Below are 25,511 nucleotides of genomic sequence, written 5' to 3' on the forward strand. Positions count from 1 at the left end.
CATTTCAGATTTAGGAGTTTGGGGCTCTTTGCTGCTGCTGGACAGCCAGATTCTCTGCCCACCTCGTGCTCCCATGGCCCCACCCACTGGAAGGCTGAGGAGAAGGGGCAGGGTGGCCAGGGGGGGCAGGGGGGGCAGGGTGGCCAGGGGGGGCAGGGTGGGCAGATCGTCTGGCTCTGGTGTGAGGGAGGCTCCAGCTGTATCCATGAGGGAGTCCACCATCCCCATCCCGGAGGAGGAAGCCGGGGGAGGTGGTAACACACCAAGTGGACAAGCTGGCTCTTCTGACAGTAGTCCTGGAGAGGGTCCGTCCACCAGAGTCAGCTTGTCCACATTACCCCGGCTTCCCCGTTTCACCCACAATCAGTGCTGTGCCCTGGTCCACGCCTATATGGCCAGATATCAGGCGATACATGGGACCAGGGCCGCGTCTTACTCAGTAACAGAGAAGAACAGATTGTGGGATGAAATCCGGGATGCTGTAAATGCACTGGGTGAAGCACCTCGCCACCGTGACAGTGTGCGGAAGAAGGTCAACGACATCTGTGGGTCCGTTCGGAAGAAGCTAATTGCATGGGCTGCGGAGGGTCTTTATGACCGACAAGGTCGGCTGGATGAACGTGCACGAAGTTCTCTCTGGGATTATCAATTACCTTTCTTGAAGATCATAGGACCCGATACCATCTTTCCCAGAGAGGACTTAGATTCGGATGCTTTGCACCGAGGTAGGATATTATCTTGGATGTCAATTGTGTGAGTTGTTTTGAAAAGATTAACTACTATCCTATGTGTGACATGAATAGAATTTGATACTTGCCCTTCCAATTGTCCTTTTTTTGTTTTCCCCAACCTGCAATTTGTTCATCTGTAGCACGGATCTCAGCCCCTCCACAGCCCATGCAGCTTGGCGAACCAGACGGACTCACAGGTGTTGACATCAGTGCTGACCCTCCTCCTGGTAGGTCCAATATCATACTGTGCCAAACAATGTAGATGTTTTTTTTTTGCCAAGATAGCTCATATTGCTATGTCCTTTACAGAAGATCCGCAGCAGGGAACACACCCAGTGCAGCAAGGCCTGGAGGAAGGTGTTGGTATGTCTAGCCAAATAATGTTTTTTGCAATCTTATTAACCCCATTAACACACATGTTTTTTCTTATGAAAGAGTGTTGCCTTTTAGATGTTTACCCTGCAAAACACAGTTGACAGCATTAATGGGTGCCGTCATTAGTAGGCAGACCAAGCCTTCTTAACCTTTGGGAGGGTTTAGCAAGTGTCCTATGAGCCCAGGAAAGCACTTTTGAATGTTTGGCCTCAATGCTTCATTCCTGAAGCTAGGAGGGCAATCTGGCCATAATCATTACTGCCTAAGGTTATGTACTAAACATGTTTTTTTTTTTTTAAAAGAACATCAGGCCCCTCTTGACGTAGCAGCTGGAGTTGGATCAGGAGCTGGCGACGATTCTGCATCCAGTGCTGTGGTATGTGATATAAGGGAACAAGGTGCACATGTAACATTTCAATGGTAGTAATGATTTTGGGCTAGATGTGGCTTACATTGTGTGTGTTAAATTAGTGCTATGACATTCTGACGATGCACCAGCACAACAAGAGTTCTATCTTGAACATCAGGGAATTATGTTATAATTTGGCGTGGCACTAATGTTCCAAAAACATCCAGGATCTTTAAAGTCCGGCCAGTCTTTGATTTTCCAGGTCCAAATTCATGGGTATCGTTTGGTTGGGTTGTCCTGTAGCCGATTGATGGCAAGATTTTAGACAACATACGTAGATGTATAAAGTCATTGGTGTAGTAACCGATTTACCAAAAGCATAAACAACCTACCACACCAGGGTTAATTGGGAACACCTTCATGTTGAATCTTTTTTGCCTTTGTCATATTAGTCATACCAATATAATATGTACCCATTATCAGAAGTGTTGCTAGCTTGGATAATCTTACAATGAACAAGTACTTATTAGAAGCACATCAAACTTTTCAATGTTCTGCTTGGGGTGTTAATTTGTCAAACTAATCTGAAATATTTAGTCATGATGTTTGATAATGATTTGGTCTATTTCTTCTGCTTTCAGGTAGCCTTAGATGCAGAGGGATTGTCACCTACCCAAACTCGTCCATCTATGCTGGATGTAGCCGAGAGGCTGCTTGATGAGTATCGGATCCAAAATGAGTTAAGGAGGCGTACTCAGCAATCTACTGAGGTAGTACATCTGCTCGGGCTCATACAGGAATCTGTAGCAACAATGGTACAGGTTCAACAGGATATGCGTAACAGCTTGGTAAGTTTAGCAGACCAGCATCAATGGGATCGGCAAAGTGTTGACACTCAGGTGCTGGCCACACGCCAATGCCTGTTTGGATCTGAAGATGCCCCATTGGCAGAGCCCTCCCAAACATCTCACTCACCTGCCACTGCAGGTTGTGGTAGTGGGAGGGTAATGCCAGTGTTGGCCACTTGTCAGGCAGCTGGGGATGGGACAATTCCTCCTGTAGCCACTCCTAGCACTTCACACTCCATTCGGACTCCCACACCCCTCAATGAGCAATCCTCCTGCACAACCTCAATGCGCACTGGTTCCACAATACCCCTTCGACCTGACTACATTCCCTACGCACCTTTATCACTTCACTCCTCCCCAGGCCGTCCTCTTTTTTTCTCACCAATGCGACATGTCGTTTCCCCCCGCACCGTGGACCACAACAACCAATCAACCACCACTCCCCACACATCTTCACAACCCTTGCACCACCAGCAGCATCAAATAGCCTCGGGGCAGCAACTATCCCATCTCATGGTAATGGCACACGTTCCCCAAATTCTTCGGCTGAGCACAGAGCAGATTAGACTATTGGCACAAGATCTTCAGTCTGGGACATTTCCAGGGTTCAACACCCTGCATCATCAGCAGCCTCAGACACAAGATCTGATCCTAATGGGCCACTTGACCAGAACTCTACGGCTAACCCCAGACCAGATGGGACTATTGGCCCACCATTTGATGGCAGGAACCTTAACAGTGCTCACCACACTGCTTCAGTCACCACCACCAACTTATTTTTTTTTTTTTTTATTATTTTATTTTGGTTAGTTTTGTTAATGATTGTTACATTGGCCAATTTGTTGGCCCATTTTTTTGTTTAATTTGAGGGTGGCACAATATGATTTATTATAGTGTTTTTTTTGGGGATGAAATTAAATTTTATGCAAAATGATTAGTTTGTGTTTGATCTTTGGTTTTTTAGGAGTGTTGGTGGCCAAGTAATGGCCCTGGTTAATGTAGGCATTTATACACATGTGCTTCTCTATCTCCAAACATATGATTTCATGTAAATTTTGAAAACTCAATGTTCACATAATGCCCCAAGAAAAGGTCTCCCTTCAAATGTAGCTTCAAAACAAGTCTCAAGGCTAACATAAACCAAAGCCAACATACTAACAATTACAGACCACACCACTCGACTAAACAAATACAACACAAAAGACATTCGATGTGTACACCAAAAAGAAAACTTTGGTAATAAAATAAACGTTTTAATAACACATGTGGGTGTCTACCAACTGTAGCATACAAAAAATATATTAAAATATATAATAGAATGAACTAAATTGCCAATGTAACATTTGTGTTGCAACGAGCAACATACTTTTATTTTATTTATATAAACATTTTTTTTGGTTTTACAATTTTTTTGTAGTTTCACAAAAACAAGGCTTTTTAGTAAACATTTTTGTTTTTTTTTTGTTGCCAAAAACAACAAGGCTTTTTAGTAAACATTTTTGTTTTTTTTTTTTGTTGCCAAAAACAACAAGGCTTTTTAGTAAACATTTTTGGGTTTTTTTGTTGCCAAAAACAACAAGGCTTTTTAGTAAACATTTTTGGGTTTTTTTGTTGCCAAAAACAACAAGGCTTTTTAGTAAACATTTTTGGTTTTTTTTGTTGCCAAAAACAACAAGGCTTTTTAGTAAACATTTTTGGTTTTTTTTGTTGCCAAAAACAACAAGGCTTTTTAGTAAACATTTTTGTTTTTTTTTGTTGCCAAAAACAACAAGGCTTTTTAGTAAACATTTTTGGTTTTTTTTTGTTGCCAAAAACAACAAGGCTTTTTAGTAAACATTTTTGTTTTTTTTTGTTGCCAAAAACAACAAGGCTTTTTTGTAAACATTTTTGTTTTTTTTTGGGCCCAAAAACAACAAGGGTTTTTTTTGTTTTTTCAAATTTTTTTGGTCCCAAAAACAAGGGTTTTTTTATTTTTTTTCAAATTTTTTTGGTCCCAAAAAAGGGTTTTTTATTTTTTGCTTTTTTTGGTATATTTTTTTTTATAATGTAGAAATGTGACATTTCTGTGGAAAATTAACGAAACAAATTAAAAAATAAAAACTACGATCTTTTTAACGGTGACACATTCCTCACAAATGGCTCCTCAGGGTCTGGATCCGCCCCATAAGTGTCTTCCAAAACTAAAATGCGATCTATGCACCACGTCACATAGTCCAAAAGGACCTCATAGGTGAGGTGGGTGTGTCCTGGGTAGAAAAAGACATGACAATTAGTTTTATGCAAAATGATCCAAACAACGATTGTAATTAATGTGCCTCAACAAATATGCTTAGGAGTCTATTGGTTGGCTTTTATCAACACTCTGAAGCAAATATGCTAAATTGCTGGTGTAAACCTTAAACTCAAACTTTCACAGCAAATTGTTCAAAAGGTTACATAAGATGGCTTGGAATGTTAGTAGCAGTTCCACCAAAGCTAAGTAAAAGGCTTTTCTTTATGTCAACACAAGCAATCATTTAGAAGAATGTAAGGTGTTTTGGGTTCAATTGGTCAACACGATACATGTGCACACATTTATCTCTATCACCATTGGAGTTTCTGTAGCGTTCTCTCTCCCTCTTACTGTCTATAGATTGAACCTGACACATAGTAGAGACTTACCCTTTGGAATTCGGAGGGCCAGTTGTGGCCGGAGTAGATGTGTCTGCTCCCCTTTTGGTTTTTCCGCCATCCCAGCTGTGTTAAGAGAAAAGAAAAAATGTATCTAAAAATCGAATCACGCTAACTGTAGGTTACGCAGTCATGAAAACGCTCTAACACCCACTCATTACCCCTCCACATTTCCCTGAAAGTTTTATTTAGACTTTGATATGGTGGTGATGCAGATTTGTACAGTGCAAGCGTCATTCTTCTGGGTGAAGCTTGTAGCGTTAAGGATACGTACTCCCTGCTTTTGTGCTGATTGTGTTTTTCGGATGTTTTTTGTGCCTCAGCCCTGCCTGTTCTAAGTGTTGGAAACATATCATTTTTGGAGGGCTGCGGAAAACTAATCAGGTTAGACTTACACTCTCTAGGTTTTTGGGGACGAGAGAAATCACAATCCTCCTTTTTACATGGCCCCTGTACACACCTCTAGGCACCTCCCTCCTGTTGGTTGACCCCACAGCAGGCAGCTTGCTATGGAGGCACATGAGATGAAGCCAAGCACCCTGTGCCTGTTCAGGCACTAGGCTGTTAGCCAGCCTTGCCCCCCTCCCTTCCGATGGTCTCAATGATTAGGAGTGACAGCATCAGGAGGCAATATTGGCATGCTGTCACCTCAGTTAAGGAGGAGGGGGAGTCTGTTCCAAAATTTTGGCCAGTAAGAAAATGGTCCCAGTAAGTCTTAGGGGGAATATGCACACCTATCATTTGGAATACTAATGCATAGAATGCATTCACATAAAGAACCTGCTGCCTTTAGAACAACTTGAAGCCTGAGCGGGGACATACACAGTTAGCATTTCTCCACTTACTAAGTAGACACATTACTGCAAAAGCACACAACTTACCATCATCAGGTTTTTTTTGGGCCCCCGAAGTGGATGGCGTTGCTGGCTCAGGAGAAACTGCACAAAAAGAACACAAATTGTGAACTGGAATGTGGTACATTACAGAGGAAGAGTATTTATGAAAGATTGATAAACACACATTTTCAGTGTTGACTAAATCAGGACATGATTAAATTACAATGTCCCCAAAAAATTTACAAGTACAAAGCACACCATTTCCAATGTAGAGAAACTAACACCAATTTAGAATAGGGTGGCTTGAGATAACTTACAAAAGATAACATGTCCTGTAATGCTCCCCAAAACCACCTTTCAAACATGAAGGTTAAGCAAGAGTGTTTCATGACCAACCTTCCTGTCACATATAGCAAAACTACACTTGCTTTGACTCCAACTTAGATTATCCTAGATACACATCATCCTAGCACACACAATTCATGTGAGAATCTAATTTTAGGTACTTACAGACTAGTTCAGGGGAGCCTGGAGTGGGGGAGGATGGGGGAGACCCTTCATGGGGGGATGGTGTCCCTTCATGGGGGGATGGCGTCGTATCTCCTAGAAACACAAAGACACAAATACAATCCTTGAACCAAAGCTATTTGATAAAGGCACACAGAAAGTAGTTGGGAAACATTGAAGGTAGTAGTTACATTGGACTGGGTAAGCAGCGGCCCCTCTTCCCCAGTCCTCCACAACAAACATCCTCAATGTCAGCTGCTACATAACCCCAATGGCAAAATATATATATTACAGCCCTTATATTTCCCAGGACACATTGAACACACAAACACATGTAGAATACTTACTTCCCATTTGAGGAGAGCCCAGGTCCTCCTCATTGCAGGAGAAATTGGCCTCTTCGTCCTCCTGGCCCGGATCCAGGTGACTTGGCCCTGCCTGAGGCTCCTCTGTTGCTGAAGCGACATCAACCACAAAAGAAAACAAAACAAACAATCATTCCTCCAAGTTAGACCTAATACACAACACACCAGCACATCCACATTACTTACAGTGGGCCTGAGAAGGCTGAGCCTCCACATCCTCATCACTGGTTTCTAAAATTAAAGGAAAATATTATATATTATTTATGGACACAAATAGGCAGTAACCTCTCATCATGCTAGCACCATACTCAATGCCCCTACAATTCAGAACATAGAAGTGCACTTACACCAATGAGATGCATTGACCATGTTTTAAAACAGGAGGGCACCATGCAAATTAAGCGGTCGCCTAAGGCCTCGCACCTACAGGGGCCTTGCGGCCAGTGGCGGAGCACCAACATTTCGAAGGGCGCAGTCAGGGAAATCTCCCAAGTAAAAGATTGCTTTCAATCCTCGGATCTAAAATTTGCAGCAGTGTGCTGCAGTCCCTTCACTGCGTCTGCCAGTTGTCTGTTGTCCGCTGACACTTACTCCTCCTTCTCTGACTGGGGATTGGCCGTCTGATCATGTTATCCTAAGATGTTGAGGAATCGGTAGGTGTGTACCTGCACCAGTAGGAAGTGACTGGCCGGTCAACTCACTCTGCTATCATCAGTTGTTGCTCTGGGAGGAGAGCTCCGCCCTGGACCCGGAACATACAGGTAACCAGGCCCAGACTTGATATTTTGCAGGCTGGTCATAGATTTGTGGTGTCCACTATGCAAAGGGGTTGAGTAGCCCCAGGGAAGTTGGAAGAGTCTGAAAATGGTTGGTGGAGGAGGAGGAGAAGAAGGCCCTGGGTGGCTGGGGGACAAGGAGAGGGCCCCTGGGTGTTTTCTAGAGGAGGAAAGATCCACAATGACGCCAGAGTCAATTGCCAGGGAAGAGAGTGGAGCTGAGCAAGTCCTGCCTATCTGACCTGAAAGCCAAACATGGTGTAGATGGAGCCCTTTGCCCTACACAATGACAGCACCGGAGGTGGAAGGTGAGTGGTAGCGGGTCTTTGACATTATAGAGCATATGGACTCTGTCCATTATTGTTAGTTTTGTTTGGAGTTGTCCTTTAGATGTTTAACTGTGTTGTTTTTGACCCGAGCTGTGAGGGACTGAGGTATGACAGCCCACTATGCTGAGACTTATAGTGCCCTAGAATGTTGAGGACTGAGGAATCCTTAGTCCCTAACAGAGGGCACTACAAGTCTTAGCATAGCAGGCAGTAGTTCCTCATTCCCCTACAGAGAGCATTACAAGTCCAAGCAGGTAGCCTTCTGCAGTGGGACTTGTTGTGCCCTTGACTGTGGTGGACTGAGGAAGGGAAGTGTAAGAGGGTCTCTGTAAGCTCAGATGTATGGGGGAGCTTTGGGGACCACAGAGTTCCCTTTTACACCAGAGTCCCCAGCTTCCCCCCTCAAATAATGGTTCCCAGAACTCTCCTTACATCAGAGTCTTCACACTTCCCTCTTACAGTGTAGTAAGTCTGGAGACTCCGATGTAAAGGGGGCTCTGTAAAATGTGATTAGAGATTTGAAATTTCTACCATTTTTATTTTCTACTTACGATCCACAATTTGCAGCTGCTGAAATGGCTCGCTGTCTCGTAAGGCATACTTGAGTGTGGCAGTCCTCCTCCTCCCCTTCTTCACCAAAAGCACAAGAGGGTGCCGGCCGTCCGCTTTGGCTAGAAGCAGAAGAAAAAAAAGAAACATAAAAAATACGAATGTACATAGTAGTATTAAAGGTTGTGAAGAGACACTTGATGGAGGTAGGAAAGGTAGGAGCGAGAGGGAGGGGGGGGGGTGTTGGTATTAGTGTTGTTGCATAGCTAAACACATGTCCACCTACCCAAAAAATTGTAACCTATCTGGTCACATGTAATGTATATTTTTACTTACCGGAGATTTGCTCCACAGCCTTTAGCAGGAGCCTGGGTGAGCGCCTTTTGGCATCACTCCAGGCCCGCTGCAGATCCACCATCTCAGCCTGGAACTGGAATCTCCGCTGCAGCCTCATCCGGACACGACACATCATCTTGTGCTTTTGGTGAAGATGCGTATTAATGGTATCATACCCCCAGAGGAGGAGGAGCTGTGGAAAGAGCAGTGTATGTTTGAGTCCAAGTATGTCCAAAATAGTACAGTCTTCAAATAACATGCTAGGTCGTCTTTGAGATATTGTAGAACAAAGAATTCCATTTCTGGTGATACATATACATCAATGTCCAAATCTACCTCCATGACATAGGTTGCCCCACACTGGTGATTTCCTCTACATGATATAGCCATTTTCTCAATTGGCCTTTCATGACACACCCAGGGCCGCCATCAGGGGGGGGTCAGGCAGTCACTGTATTTACAACCTTATTGCTGTCCATTTAGCAGGGTGAAAGTAACTTTACACACATGTAGCATAGGTATCAACTTTTGTCACCATGTTAAAAGGACAGCAGTATGGGTAGCATTACAGTGACTGTTATTAGTCCAGGCTCACTCAACTAGCCAATGCTTGGAAAAGCAAGCTATGCAGATTGCTTTTCAGGTCCCTTTTAACATGAGCTGTCTGATTGGGTGTGGCTGTTAATTTTTGACGCAGACCTGATAAGCCCCTCCATTCTCCTTTATGGAGTGTTATATGTAAATGGGATTGCTTCATTTGAGATGCAGATTTAAACTATGTATGGCCAGGCTGAAGGTACCCAAGTTGATTGATCGATCACCTTGAGGACAACGTACAACCAGTCTGTCAGATTTTACACACACTTATCGCTAGCATCTCTTGTAGCCACTAGCAATAATCACTGTGTTTTCCTGGCAGGGGCATCACCGGGAGAACACAATGGCTCCGCAGGAGGGTTTCCCCTGTCTGTGTTGATGGTGGAATCAAGGCGAAATGTTTTTCCTGCAAGCCACGGGACAAACAAAGATAGTTTTTTAATTAATCCATGATTTTGCCAAAATGGGAAAAAAAGATGTTTGCTTTGTATATTCTTAAGTTTGCTACATAACTAGAACATGTAACAGTGTTATATCATTGCAGGAGATTTCCCCTCACTTCCTGTCTTGGTGTCACCAGGACAGGAAGTGAGGGAATCTCCCGTGGGGATATAGCCAGCAATTCTTTCCTTTTATATATACTATGGACATTATAAGGCAACAATTGCAAGCCATTTCCCCACAGTGATATTCCCCTCACTTCCTGTCTTGGTGACACTAAGACAGGAAGTGAGGGGAAATCTCATGCAATGATATCACCCTATTAGAAATTGGAGTTCCGTCTAAAAAGTATACATAAAGTAAGCACTTGGTTTCCAAAGTGGCAAAATTATGGAGGAGTTAAAACCCCATAGTGTGATCGGGGAATCTGACGGTGTGCTCCTACACTCCTCAATGTGTCTGTTCATTATGCTGTGCTGAATTATCCTTGATTCGCAATTCCTGCAAGAGTTGCACATGGTATGTGGGAGATGCGAATTTAAGGTGGCATAATTATCCACACAATCACACATAATCCTTTTTAAAGGTCCCCAGCAGAATTTGATGGCATAGTGGTTCACAGCAGTGCCATCAGATTCCAGTTAGATCTGTCAATTTACAAAGCAATGGGATCTGGGGGTGTATTTAACTTGCAATGGACACCCCCATTCATTATCATATGGCAGTGTGAGATGGGTGTGTTGGGAATGTGATCCATTAAGACAAGTGATTATACACTCATGTGTTTCTTTTAGAGGTGATTTGTTCAAGGCAATCCTTTGAAGACATGACCATTTCAGATTTTTGTGATCACTGATTCCATCTCAGGTGAACCAATTAGCTGCTGTGTGCAGATCCAGCTTATGATGGTAAGAGTGTCAGACAAGACAAACGGTGCAGAGCTTGCAGTGTGTATGGATGTATGTAAGGCAATAATTTTTGGCATTATGTATTTAGGGAATATAATGTTTCTAATCTTGCATATATGAAAAGGGTCAATACATTTGTCTTTATCTAGACAGATTCCAAAGCGTTAGAGCAATCTGTCACAGATAATTGTGTTTATTACTATATACAGGCATACCCCACTTTAAGTACACAATGGGACCAGGGCATGTATGTAAACTGAAAATGTACTTAAAGTGAAGCAATCCCTTTTTTCTTTTCTCAATGCATGAAAATACACCAGCTCCATTGTAAATTTTGGCCACATTGACATAGCCTTACTCCCAAACCATGTGGGAGCATGTTAAGGGGATCCAGGACTATGACATGATAGATTACCTAGGCAAGCTGGCCAGCCACAAAATGGATATGGTGTAGTCCTGGGTAACTGGGTACCCTCTCGTTGCTCCCTAAGTTTCTTATCCCTGTCACTTATGGTTTGTGAGCAGTGTCATGGCAAGCTGAACAAGCTGTGTCCTTACTCACGATTGTATATAAAGTGAGTGTACTTAAAGCAGGGTATGCCTATCTATATCTATATAGAAAGTTCAGAGATGTGAACCTGTTCCCTATTATATACACTAATATATGGTATATAAAATATTCTATAATATATATATTGTATATAATGTATATAATGTATATATTGTATATAATGTATATAATGTATATATTGTATATATTGTATATATTGTATATAATATATACATAGTATATATATATATATATATATATATATTCTCTAATATATATATTTTCTATAATATATATTTTGTGTGTGTATACACATATATATATATATATATATATATATATATATATATATATATATATATGTGTAGGGAACAGGTTCACATCTAGGAAGTTTCTATAACAGGAAGCTTCTAGATCACGTCTAATAGGCAGAAAGTGCATGCGCAGATCAGCAGACCAAAAGTTTATTGCACACCCGCTAGATAAGCGACCCACCCAGCCCCCATCCCCCATCCCCCATCCCCCATCCCGCACCCCGCACATTCACACCCCCTCCTTACCTTACACACAAATGCCACTATTTCGGCAGTATAGAGCGCAGGAGCCATGATGCACACACTTGCGAGAGGGCCTGGACAATTTCCGGAAACGTGTGCACGCACCAAAAGTTTCGTTTCCGGTTTCATGTATAAATGTGAGAACGCGGGTTTGTATATTAGCGAATTCGCGAACAATAGTCAACATACACAACCATTAAGCATATTTAACTTACAAAAAGAAATACAAATACATACATTTGTGGACACCAGAAAACTTTATTTAGACACATGAAGACATTTGGAAAAAAGATTGTAAACATGCTGTTTATTACACAAATACACAGCTCAAACATTTCACATGACATATTTTTGGCACAGTCTCCACACTATCCCATTGAAGCCACAGATTTGTATTTTTCAAACAAAAACAACCTTTGTACAACATTTAGACCATATACATCGACAAAGAGCCCATAATCAACAGATGCATGTGCAGATTGACAGAACAATACACTATTATGTTAACAGCAATAAATACTTACAGAGAGTCAACACACAACACAGCCAAATCTCACCTCCATAAATAACAAAGGCCCACAAATGTTAACCATAAAGCATGTGACACACAAATATATTGGACCTCTTCGTAGGTCAAATCTTTCCTGATGTCTGAGTGAGCTATATATAATCAAAGCAAACACACACCCAGAATGGTAACGCCCAGTCAAAAAATTAACTGTGTGTGTCCTGTGTGTTTTGGAGCATGCTCAGTTGCCAAAACAAGGGAAATAGAAATGAGGAGGAGGAGAGAGACCTAAACAGCCCAAATCCATGTGTGTATGTATGTAGGTGTGTATATATGTGAATTGATAAAATTCTCTCTTCAAGTTTGCTAGTCATTATTTAGAATGTTTAGATACAGGAATACATACATATATATACAATTACATGAGAGAGCGAGAGAGAGAGAAATATATATTTAGGGAAACAATTGAAACACACCTTTTGGGATTTGGGAAGTGAGATTGTGACGATTGACCAGATATGTAAGCCAACAATCTGACTCATCACTCATGAACATCCCTAAATTTGGCGTGGCAATTATATCAGGCGTTCTTATGGGCGTTTTGGCTGGCGTTTTCACAGGCGTTTTGACATGCATTTTTTGGGCAGGCATTGTTATATGAAATCACCTAAAAAAGCCCCAAAAACAGACCACAAACACGTACATGTGAACGTAGCCCATTTGGGGGCGTTTGAGGGGGATTTGTACAGCTCAAGGATCAACTCCCAAAACAGGCAAAAAATCCAATCCTATTCAGTTTAATGGCCCCTGTTCCCATGTGAGCATTTTGCCGGCATGAGGAAAACACCCAACGCTCACTGAGAAATAGCACAATGATTAGGGAGTCTGCCTTCCTGCTGTAGGTTTTTAAGTTTGAATCCGGAAGGAGCCCTCTGTATGGGCAACACTTGGATATCTCCAATCCTCCAAATGTTGACATCATTAATTTTGTTCATGTTTGAAAAAGGCATGTGTATCAGCAAACTTTTAATCTAAAGACATGAACAAAATACAAAAGATGCCAGTCAATATGTAGCAATATTGTGAGCTAAAGCTCTATTTGTTTGTTGGGCATACTTTGCTAATTAGCCAAGTATGAGGGATATATATATATATACCTTCAGTTAAATGTGTAGTAAAATGGTAACACTTGGCCATACCCATATGGAAGAAAATGTAGTATTTGCAATATATTTCGAAAAAAATTCTTTTGAAACACATAAAATATTGTCAAAATTGTGACATTTCCTTGATATGTGTGAAATGCTAATAATCTTTCTTTGAAATATGTTTTCCATCTATTTTTGTTCTATCTGACGACCCGTTCCCCAATGTAATATTTTGTGGGTTTTTTCCGATAATGTGGAGGTTCTATATAAACACTGTAGATTTGACTGTTATGATTTCTGAGTTAGCAGGAAAGGTGTATGGAATGTGATGGTGTTTACTAAGGGATCCCTTGTTGGAAGTGTGCATGTTTTTCCAATTCCGCCGGTTTTTGCCATTTTCTATGGGCGAGACAGCGGATTTCCAAGCGGTATTCAAAAAAAAATTGGCCCAAAATCGCGCTGGCGAAATTTTTTGAGCCTATTTGGCGTTGCGCATGCGCACATTCGCGCGTTCGCAGCTCGGGGCTGGAGGAGCTGTTTAACCTTTCTACACTTTCGCAGATATCTCTCTTTCTAAGTCAGTTTTTGACATTTTTTAAACGCAAGTCATCTCCAAATTGACTTCCACACCTTCCACAGTGATTTGGGATTTTTGGGGGTACAGGGGAAAATTTGGCTAAACTTTAGTCGAGCTTTTAGCTGGCGTGGTTTTAAGTCGCGCGCGCTCTGACCATATTGCATCTTAATGAATCTCACACTAGGCGCTATTTTCCGCCCGCCGTTCTTTGAATACCAATTTCAGACTTAAACAATCGCCGGTTCGCAAAATCCCGCCGAAACGCCAATTCGCCGTACTATGAATCAGGCCCAAAGTGACTGTTTTTGACATTTCCTTGTTAAAAAACAAACAAATAAATAAATAAATGCCCCCTGTAGTAGATCCAACGTCAATCATGATATCTGCTGCTACCACTGACCTGAAAGAAAAACAACCTCCGGTCTCGACAAAAGCTACCGCTGTCTGACAGTTCTTAAATAACTAAGGGGCGGGGCCACACAATGACATCGGCTGACCCCCACCCCTTATAACATCATTGACAGGGGCGTGCTGGGTCGATGTCACAAGGGGACGAGGCCAACGGTAATGTTATCTGGTAACCCCGCCCCTTAGCTGATTAAGAACTGTCAGACGGTGGAGCTGGCGGGATCGGAGGTTTTTATTTTTCACGTCTGCGGTGTCGATGGATCTAAGATGGATCCTTTATTTTTTTTATAAAGGACTTGTGCTCAAAAGCTTGTGCTTTTATTTACTTTTTACACTTTTTTCTTGAATGAGTAGGGGCATACTCATTCAGATGGGGAGGCTGGGATCTGGGGGCCCCCTTTTTAAAGGGGGTTTCCAGATTCCAATAAGCCCCCTGCCCACAGACCTCCACAACCACTGGGCCAGGGTTATGGAAACGAGGCCCTTGCCCCATCAACATGGGGACAAGGTGTTTTGGGGTTAGGGGGTAGAGCCCTCTGTCCTAACCCCCCCCCCCCCATGTTAAGGGTATGTGGCCTAGTAAGGTTAAGGAGGGGGGAAATCACCCCCCCTCCTTTTACTGGCCTGCCAGGCTGCATGCTTGGATAAGGGTGTGATATGGATTTTGGGAGGGACCCCACGCAATCTTTTTTCATGGGGCCTGGTATGGATTGGGGGCGAGGGCCCACACTGTTTTTTTGTTTTTACTATTAAATTATATTCTGAATAAACAATACAAAAAATACAAAACAAATTCCAAAATAACAAAAATAAAATTTGCCCATTGACGCAATATTGGACAATTTTTTTTTCGGAATTTCAGAATTAATTTCCTTTCTTCGCCATTCCTTTTGTATATTCAGAAATCAAAATAGCTGGTTGTTAAGGAGCGGACGGCCGCTGGCGTCCTTAACAACCATGACTCATCTGCTGTCAGCGGGATTTCCGTCTGACACCAGAATGTACTCAAAACAAATGTCAATTAAAAAAACAAAAAAAAAAATGAAAAAAAATAAAAAATAAAAAAACAGCGGGGTGATCCCATCCCAATGAGGGACCCGAGAAGAGGGTGCAAAACCAAATGCATGGAGAAGATAAGTATATCATGTTTTGCTATTTTTTATTTTTTTTAAACTAGACTTTACAATTACTTTAGGGTCATGACCGATGACAAGGGGCACTCTTTGCACCTGAAAGAAAGGAGGTTTGACTGGCACATACAGAAAGGCTTCTTTACAGTAAGTATTGTGAAAATGCATAACAGATTTCCACAGAAACAAGTTAACTATGTTTCCAAAAAAAAGCTTATTGTGTTTCTAAATGCACAACATATATATAACTATTAATATTTATAAGAAATAACGTTGTGATTTTTTTTTTTTAATTGATTGGGAAAATATCTTAATACAAATAAAGATGATAAAAAAAATATATAACATTGCAGATTCTTAAACCAGTGAGAATCTGGGTGTCAAGGAATCAAGAAGGATTTTTTCCCTGTAGAAATATCCTGGTCCATGCATTTACAGGGTGTTTTGCCTTCCTGTGGATTATCTGAGGGTTAGAGTTCTGAGGATGCAGGTTTTTTATTTTTATTTTTTTGATGATAGCAGTACTTCTTTGATTAGTAATTACGACCTGGAATACCTCCTAGAGAAAACATGCTCGTCAGGGACGTCCTAATGCATGGGCACTGCCCAGAAGCCCCATGATAATCTTGCATTACATCATACTTGCCAACTGTCCTGGATTTGCCGGGACAGTCATACTTTTTACTAAGCTGTCCCAGGATGGCCATGTCCTGAGCAGGGTCTCGCTATCTGGGCTGTGGAGACAACAACAGCAAGTCACTGGGCTAAATCTACAATTGGAATGACATCTACCCATCCCCCACCCACCTTTCCTCTCACAGTTTCCAGTGCTTTGCAGAGGTTAAGGAAGAACCTCCAAGGTGGGGCATTTTACCACTGCTGCTGTGTGTGTGGGCAAAAAATGTACTTTGTCCAATACATGGGATGAATAGAAGAGGAGGGCCAGTGGGGATCGGAGCAGAAAACATCCCACCCACACAAGCAGCAGTAGTAAAATCTTCCACCCCGGAGGTTCTTTCTTAACCCCTGCAAAATGCCAGAATCTTGGGGGGGGGGGGTAGAAGGGGACAAATGTCATTCTGATTGTAGATCTAGCCCAATGACAGCCTTACAGAGCAGATCAGATCTGTGACAGCAGCTTCTCTCCTATTCTCTGACTGAGGAGACAGACCGTATCTTTATTATTAATGTATGCACCCTATACTGTGCCCTCCTGCCCCCTCTGTACTGTGCCCCCCTGCCCTCTGTACTGTGCCTGTCTGCCCCTTATACTTTGTCCTTCTGACCCCCTTTGTACTGTGTCCTCCCGCCTACCCCCCATGCTATGCCTTCCTGCACCCCCGGTACTGTGCCCTTCTGCACTGTGCACTCTTAACCCCTCATAATGTGCCCCCCTGCCCTTCCCATACTGTACCCTCCTACCGCCCCTGTACTGTGCCCTCCTGCCCCCTTTGCCCTCATGGCCCTCCTGTATTAATTTCTCCTTTCCACCCCCTATGCCTTCCTGGCCTCCCTGTATTGTGCTGCTTTTTCCTCTTGTAATGTGCCCTTGTAACGCTCCTGCGTTTTATGTATGATATGGATTTACAGCTGCAGAAATATTCCACTTCAGTAGTCATGTAGAGAAACGCTGAGACACCCGTCCCAACTCCCAAGACTCATCATGTGTGGATGATCTCAATTCAGCAAGTAAATATACACACTCAATAAGAAGTTCCTGGAGTGATCTATGTATATAGTAGTATAGAGGTGATAGGCTGAAGAGACAGGTTGAGTAGAGACGATAGGTGACAGACACTTGAGAGGAATGTTCTTGAGAATGAGATAGTAACAGGTGGGATGCAGATAGGTTAGCAATCATGTATGGTAGCAGATGATAGGATAGCAGATGGCATACAGGAGAGACTAACCCAGTGCAAGAGCAGATGATAGTAGGCTCAAGAGCTAGCAATCTAGATAGTGCAGATGTAGTAACAGTCCTTAGTATGCAGAGCTAGACAGTGTAAGCTTTAGTATGAAGGTTATTGAGGTTTCCCCTGTGGGGTACTTATCACTAGTAGCAATGTAGCAGAGGAGAGGTTCGACAAGAGCGGATGATCCGGTAGCGGGATACAGGGATCAGCGCAGCGTGGTTCCGACAGCGAGGTATGCTTGCAAGCATGAGAGCTTCAAGATAGGTTAGCATCAAGGCACAAAACAGGTTGAACGAACACATGTGAGTGAGAGCTGGTGATTTAAATAGCTGTTCAGTCCGGCACTCAGTGATGATGTCAGCACTCTTAAAGGGAAACACATCTATATGTGCTTCATCTATCTAGGTAGATGGAAAGCACCCGGAAATGATGTGATAGGAGGCACTGAGAGTGCCAGAACCTTACAGTACCCCCCCCCCCCTTAAGGCCGGCTCCGGAAGGCCTCTAAGGCTGGTTGCCGATATAAGAATCGGAAAATACTGGTTGCCGATACGAGAATCGGATAAGACTGGTTGCCGATACGAGAATCGGATAAGATTGGTTGCTGATACGAGAATCGGATAAGACTGGTTGCCGATACGAGAATCGGATAAGACTGGTTGCCGATACGAGAATCGGATAAGACTGGTTGCCGATACGAGAATCGGATAAGACTAGTTGCCGATGCGAGAATCGGATGAGACTGGTTGCCGATACGAGAATCGGATAATACTAGTTGCCGATACGAGAATCGGATAAGACTGGTTACCGATATGAGAATCGGATAAGACTGGTTGCCGATGCGAGAATCGGATAAGACTGGTTGCCGATACGAGAATCGGATAATACTGGTTGCCGATGTGAAAATCGGAAAAAAAAAAATGGTTGCCGATATGAGAATCGGATCAGGTTGGTAACCGATCTGAGAATCGGATCAGGTTGGTAACCGATCTGAGAATCGGATCACTTTTTGCCGATATGAGAATCGGATCAGGTTTGGTAACCGATCTGAGAATCGGATCACTTGTTGCCGATATGAAAATCGGATCACTTGTTGCCGATCTGAGAATCGGATCAGGTTGGTAACCGATGTGAGAATCGGATCACTTGTTGCCGATATGAGAATCGGATCAGGTTGGTAACCGATCTGAGAATCGGATCACTTGTTGCCGATATGAAAATCGGATCAGGTTGGTAACCGATGTGAGAATCGGATCACTTGTTGCCGATATGAGAATCGGATCAGGTTGGTAACCGATGTGAGAATCGGATCACTTGTTGCCGATATGAGAATCGAAACAGGTTGGTAACCGATGTGAGAATCGGATCTCTTGTTGCCGATATGAGAATCGGATCAGGTTGGTAACCGATCTGAGAATCGGATCACTTGTTGCCGATATGAGAATCGGATCAGGTTGGTAACCGATCTGAGAATCGGATAGGACTTGTTGTTAGGGTATCTGCTACATGAACCCCTCACTAGAATCGGACGCATAACCATCCGAAGTAATCCTAGTAGTCCTAGCAACCAATGCTTCTTCAAACATCCTCAGATCCTTCCTACATACCACCGTGCCATTAGAAGCGCGTACGCAGTCAGGTGCAAGAATCTCAATGTTTTCATTGGAAGCTAAAAATGTGCTTGCAAAAATAAGAGTATCCTCAGGAGGTGGTACAGGAGGTTTTTTAGAACGTGGTATCGAGTTCACTGGAGTTGAAGGAATATCTATTCCAATATTTGTCAAAGTCTGGGTGCCCTTTTTTGGTATAGGACGGGGACAGGGCTGGCAACAGCCTTGGTAATTTCCAGGCTGTTTTTCAGGGAAGACCGTTCGGATTCGCCTGGCCTCCATTGGGAGAGCCTTAGGCCTATGGGGTCTGGTTGGGCAGGATGTAATGAAATGTCCCCCTTCTCCACAATAAAAACAAAAGCCACAGATTCTCCTGTGATCTTTTTTTTTTTGTAAGGACAACTTAGCATGTACGGCACCAATCTCCATAGGCTCCTCATCCATCTCTGTAGGATCAGGGTTCAAATGAGATGTGTCAGAGTGACAAGGCTGACTGTTTAAGGCAGGCTTGGACCATGACTAGGCAGGATCACCATATTCATTTGGTTTCCTTTTTTCCCTAGGTAGCCGGGGTCTGCGGTTACCTGGAGCAGGTTTAGGAGTAGATTTTTGGGAGGGGAGACACTGGGAGTGCATGGCAATTGCAAATGATTCCCAATTGTCTAGGATCTGACTTTTTTCTTGCAGTTTCTCGTATGCCCACGTTTTCATTTTGCCAGAAAGCAAATTAATGGCAGCATGCACTTTAATAAAGTCATTATGATAGGTCCTAGGCTTAAGGATAAATAGGAGCTCACAATCCATACGAAAAAAAAGAAAAGAGGAACGGGAACCATCAAACCTGTCTGGTAGAAGGACAAGAGGTTCTGGGGGTTGAGCAGCAGTAGGCTGTGTCAGTCTGGCCACCTGCTGCGTCAGAGCCTGATTGTCTTCTTTTAATTCAGTAAGTGTGTGTATTAACGCAGTTACTTGTTGTGTTAACTGTGTCACCTGAGTGGTCATTTCTGCTGAATCCATTTTATCTGGTTCGTTCAATCTGTAACGCTCCTGCGTTTTATGTATGATGTGGATTTACAGCTGCAGAAATATTCCACTTCAGTAGTCATGTAGAGAAACGCTGAGACACCAATCCCAACTCCCAAAGACTCATCATGTGTGGATGATCTCAATTCAGCAAGTAAATATACACACTCAATAAGAAGTTCCTGGAGTGATCTATGTATATAGTAGTATAGAGGTGATAGGCTGAAGAGACAGGTTGAGTAGAGACGATAGGTGACAGACGCTTGAGAGGAATGTTCTTGAGAATGAGATAGTAACAGGTGGGATGCAGATAGGTTAGCAATCATGTATGGTAGCAGATGATAGGATAGCAGATGACATACAGGAGAGACTAACCCAGTGCAAGAGCAGATGATAGTAGGCTCAAGAGCTAGCAATCTAGATAGTGCAGATGTAGTAACAGTCCTTAGTATGCAGAGCTAGACAGTGTAAGCTTTAGTATGAAGGTTATTGAGGTTTCCCCTGTGGGGTACTTATCACTAGTAGCAATGTAGCAGAGGAGAGGTTCGACAAGAGCGGATGATCCGGTAGCGGGATACAGGGATCAGCGCAGCGTGGTTCCGACAGCTAGGTATGCTTGCAAGCATGAGAGCTTCAAGACAGGTTAGCATCAAGGCACAAAGCAGGTTGAACGAACACATGTGAGTGAGAGCTGGTGATTTAAATAGCTGTTCAGTCCGGCGCTCAGTGATGATGTCAGCACTCTTAAAGGGAAACACACCTATATGTGCTTCATCTATCTAGGTAGATGGAAAGCACCCGGAAATGATGTGATAGGAGGCACTGAGAGTGCCAGAACCTTACAGCCCTCCCCAAACTGAGGCAGGCTGGTAGGAGCCCCAATACATGACTTTTTCCCAGAGACCCATGATGCTATTAACGTAATTATAAAGTCTCTTTTTTTTTTCTATTAAAATAACACACGTGTTATACTTACCTGCTCTAGCAGCCCAAATCTTCCTCTTCTCGGGTCCCTGGCTGGAGCTCCAGGCCCCTCCCACCTGTTAAGAGCCCCCCATAGCAAGCCCGCAGTCCGTGTATTCATTCGGACACGAAGCTGCGGTTTGGTCCCGTCCCCTCTCTCTTCTGATTGGCTAACTGACTTTGACTGACAGCAGCAGGAGCCAATGACGCCGCTGCTGTGCCTCAGCCAATCAGGAGAGAGAGTCCCGGATGGCTGAGGCACTCGTGGACATCGCTGGATAGAGATAGGGCTCAGGTAAGTATTAGGGGGGCTAGGGGGGGGGCTGCTAAACACAGAAGGCTTTTTATCTTAATGCATAGAAAGCATTAAATTAGGAAACCTTCTGACTTTACAATCACTTTAAGGCTGCCCTGATGCCAGTGACTGTAGGCTACGCCACAGTGCACAACACTCATTTCCCAAGAACACACAACTTATTTCTAAGCATCTCACAACTACCTAATGCCTACGCCAGGTATTTTAGTATAGGTACAACTTTCCTTCAAAGTAGATTAATGCTGAATTATTAGAATAAATTACTTTCACTTGCCATATTGTATATTAGTGACCTTCAGCAAAATATTATCCAGGGAGGACCTTAAATCGACATAATCGATTTTGGGCCATCCGCTTGCTTTTGGTCACCTGAAAAAATAAATGGATAGTCACCTTTCTTCCACTTCCTCCCTCGGCAGCCGCAGCCCGCGCCGTCACTTCCTCTTTGCATTGATTCCTGGGTGCTGAACGTCATCGCTCCCAGGAATCAATGCACCTGCACCGGCGCCGCTCATCACTTCCAGTGCGGCGCCTCATTCCCTGCTAAACAGCTTCTGGGCATGCCCAGAAGCTGTGGAGGGATGACGCTCGCGCACCGAAAGTGACGAGTGGGGCCGATGCAGGCGCATTCTGGGAAAAGAGGACACGGAAGAGGACGGAGAAGAGGACGCGCTGGCTTCAGCTGCCCACATCCGAGATGGCAGCGCTGGAGAAGTCAGCAGGAAAAAAAAAGGGCAAGGGAAGTTGAAATGAGCTTCTGTAGCCCTCAAGAGCTAGTTCAACCCTATTGCACCCTTAAAATGCATCCTAATTTCACCTTCTCATCTGACTCAAATGCATTTTTATCAGAATGATTAAAGTTCATGATAATTTCGAGATATTTGCAAGAATCTCAGAAATGTAAAAATTCTCCATTTCTCTTACTCCTAGTAACCACTGTATTTTTCTCAAGACAAGTTTACTTTAAAACACCTAAAGTATAACTAAAGGCAAACATTTATTTTTTTTTAGTTTTGGATAGAGTGGTGTGGGATTAGAACGTCGGTCAGCTTTTATTGCTGTCTGTGCCTCCGTCAACCACTTAAGCCCCGGAGGATTTGGCTGCTCAAAGACCAGGCCCTATTTTGCGATTCGGCACTGCGTGACTTTAACGGACAATTGCACAGTTGTGCGACGCTGTACCCAAATTAAATTGATGTCCTTTTTTTTCCCACAAACAGAGCTTTCTTTTGGTGGTATTTGATCACCTGTGCAATTTTTATTTTTTGCGCTGTAAAACAAAAAGTGCGACAATTTTGAAAGAATGACAATATTTTTCAAATTTTTTTATATGAAATTCTCAAAAAAATGTAAAAATCAAAATTTTTTAACATTTTAGGCCAATTTGTTTTCTGCTACATATTTTTGGTAAAAAAAAAAAATCGCAATAAGCGTATTTTGATTGGTTTGTGAAAAAGTTATTGCGTTTACTAACTACGGGAAAGATTTATGTCATTTTTATTGTTTTTTTTAACTAGTAATGGCGGCGATCTACGATTTTTTTTTCCGGGACTGTGACATTGCGGCGGACAGATCGGACCCCTGACTGACATTTTTGACACTACTACAGTAATTAGTGCTATAAATATGCACTGTTACTGTAAAAATTACACTAGCAGGGAAGGGGTTAACTTTACTGGTGATCAAGGGGTTAGGTATGTCCCTAGGGGCGTGATTCTAATGGTGGGGGGCGTGGCTTACATAGTTACATAGTTAGTGAGGTTGAAAAAAGACATCAGTCCATCCAGTTCAACCTATGATGTGTGTGTGTGTTTGCTTTTAACCGTACATTGTATACCCCTGTATGTTGTGGTCTTTAAGGTGTCCATCTAATAGTTTTTTGAAACTATCAATGCTCCCTGCTGATACTACTGCTTGTGGAAGAGAATTCCACATCCTTACCGCTCTTACAGTGAAGAACCCCTTACGCACTTTAAGGTTAAACCGCCTTTCCTCTAGTTTTAGTGAGTGGCCACGTGTCTTATTGTATTTCCTTTCTCTGAATAGTTTGTTCCTTATGCTAGGGTCGCCAGTACAGTATTTGTACATTGATGTCATATCCCCCCTCAATCGTCTCTTCTCCAGAGAGAATAGGTTCAGTGCTTGTAGTCTTTCCTCATAGCTGATGTCCTCCATTCCCCTAATTATTTTTGTTGCCCTTCTCTGGACTTTCTCCAGTTCCAGCACATCCTTTCTGAGGACCGGTGCCCAGAACTGGACAGCATACTCCAGATGTGGCCGGACCAGAGTCTTGTACATAGCAGGATCGCATAGCCTCTGTGATTTCTTTAGTGAAAATGACAGACGGCTGTGTTTACATCAGCCGTCTGTCTTTCTCCCTCTCCTGCGGGAGATCACGAGTGGCCAGCGGACATCGGAACCGCCGGTCACACGCACTGGCTCACCAGGGGGGGCAGGAGCCTACAGGCCTACAGGGTTGTGGGCGAGCGACGTACCCCTACGTCACTTTGCCTGTAAGAGGCTGACTGCCGCAGTAAATAGTCGTGCGGCGGTCGGCAAGCGGTTAATGAAATTCACCATCTCTTTGTCCTGTTTACCATTATCATTGAAAGTGAAAGTAAAAGAAAACCTCAAATTTTGGGTTGTCCCCAGAAAACAAAGGCTACGTTCCCATCTTGGCGTTGCTATTACAGGCGTTTTTATGGGCGTTTTTTCAGGCGTTTTACAGGCGTTTTTAGATTGAATAGAGACAAATGAAAAACGCGTGTGATCTGCCCAAAAAAGAAGCTCATGTACTTTTTTGAGCGTTGGGCGTTTTGCTCACGGCCTCAAAACGCTCAGATGTGAACAGGAGCCATTGAAATGAATAGGATTTGTCTTGTTGGGCGTTTTGAGAACTGATCCTAGAGCAGAAAAACGCCCCCAAAACACCTACATGTGAACGTAGCCTAATAGAGGGGAATTCTTCCGATGGGGACACTAGTTCTGCTGACCTAGGGGTCCCCGAAGAACTCCTCTAATTTGCAAAAGGTTTTCTTCTCACTTCCTGTTTGGCTATGGGACAGGAAGTGAAAGAAAATCTCCACAATGGGACAGAGATGGCGAAAAAAAAATCTGATAGGGACTTATAACCCTCCCTTGCTCTATCAAAAAATGAAAAAAAAAAAAAAGTTTTTCCCATAGTTCTAATTTAAGAGCTTCCTGCAGAGTGATAGTAGCTAGATTTTTATCTACAACCATCCAAACCTTGGCTTTCCCCAAAGGTCCCCCTACTTAGACTATAATTTACCTTATCAAACCACGGCTTAAGAGGCGTGTTATTAAATAATTGATCCATTCTCAGTGGGAAGAGGTAAACATTGTCAAAAGAGGACAGGGTTGGATAATGTTGTCTTGCTCTCTTCTCATCTTCTTCTGTGGTAATGTCCTCCAGTCCTTTCATGAAGAAGGCCACCGGTCGGTCAGGGTAGACTCGTGCAGCTGATTCAATGGCACACAGTACCAGGGATGGTGGATCCATTCTGTCTGTGGTCTCCATAAATAAGATTCCATTTCCTTCTCTTAGAATGGTGTTTGCACTAAACAAACGGGATGTTTCATTATCATGATCCATGGTTACTACTTCTGATTTAATAGAAGTAAAGAAATCCAAGATGTAATATCCTTTATCTTTAGTAGTCATGATGATAAAGCCCAATGCTGCAATCATCAAGAAAATGCCAAATATTCTTATTTTTCTCAGCATGGCTGTAGACTACAATTGCGGCACTGTAGGAAGAACAGACAAAGGTATATCAAATATTATGGGTACCTTTACTAATGTCAGTATTGTTTAAAGTCATACTTAATACAGTGTATTTAATAATACCCAGCTAACATTGTTAACCACGTAAGCCCCGGAAGATTTTACCCCCTTCCTGTCCAGGGTCTATTTTGCGATTCGGCACTGTGTGAATTTAATGGACAATTGCGTGGTCGTGCGACGCTGCACCTAAACGAATTTGACGTCCTTTTTTTCCCACAAACAGAGCTTTCTTTTGGTGGTATTTGATCACCTGTGCGATTTTTTGATCATGCACTATAAACAAAAAAAAGAGCGACAATTTTGCAAAAATAACAATATTTTTCAAATTTTTTTATATGAAATTCCCAAAAAAACCATGTAAAAATCAAAATTTTTTAATATTTTAG

At 42.9% G+C, this 25,511-nt stretch overlaps 1 protein-coding gene across 1 annotated transcript in view; it reads right to left on the bottom strand.

Moving 5' to 3' along the window:
• LOC309549051 (alpha-1,4-N-acetylglucosaminyltransferase-like) overlaps positions 1 to 25,065 on the bottom strand; it is a gene marked incomplete at its 5' end in the record, with an annotated part of 33,390 nt that extends 8,325 nt beyond the window's left edge. Inside the window, one exon of the mRNA XM_082249012.1 lies at positions 24,610 to 25,065. Within this exon, the coding sequence (XP_082105138.1) occupies positions 24,610 to 25,065 (456 nt within the window). The remainder of the gene's footprint in view (positions 1 to 24,609) is intronic.
• Positions 25,066 to 25,511: the final 446 nt, after the last annotated feature.

This window comes from Pelophylax lessonae (genome assembly GCF_965119305.1).
Source record: "Pelophylax lessonae genome assembly, chromosome: 3".
Classification (NCBI taxonomy): domain Eukaryota; kingdom Metazoa; phylum Chordata; class Amphibia; order Anura; family Ranidae; genus Pelophylax; species Pelophylax lessonae.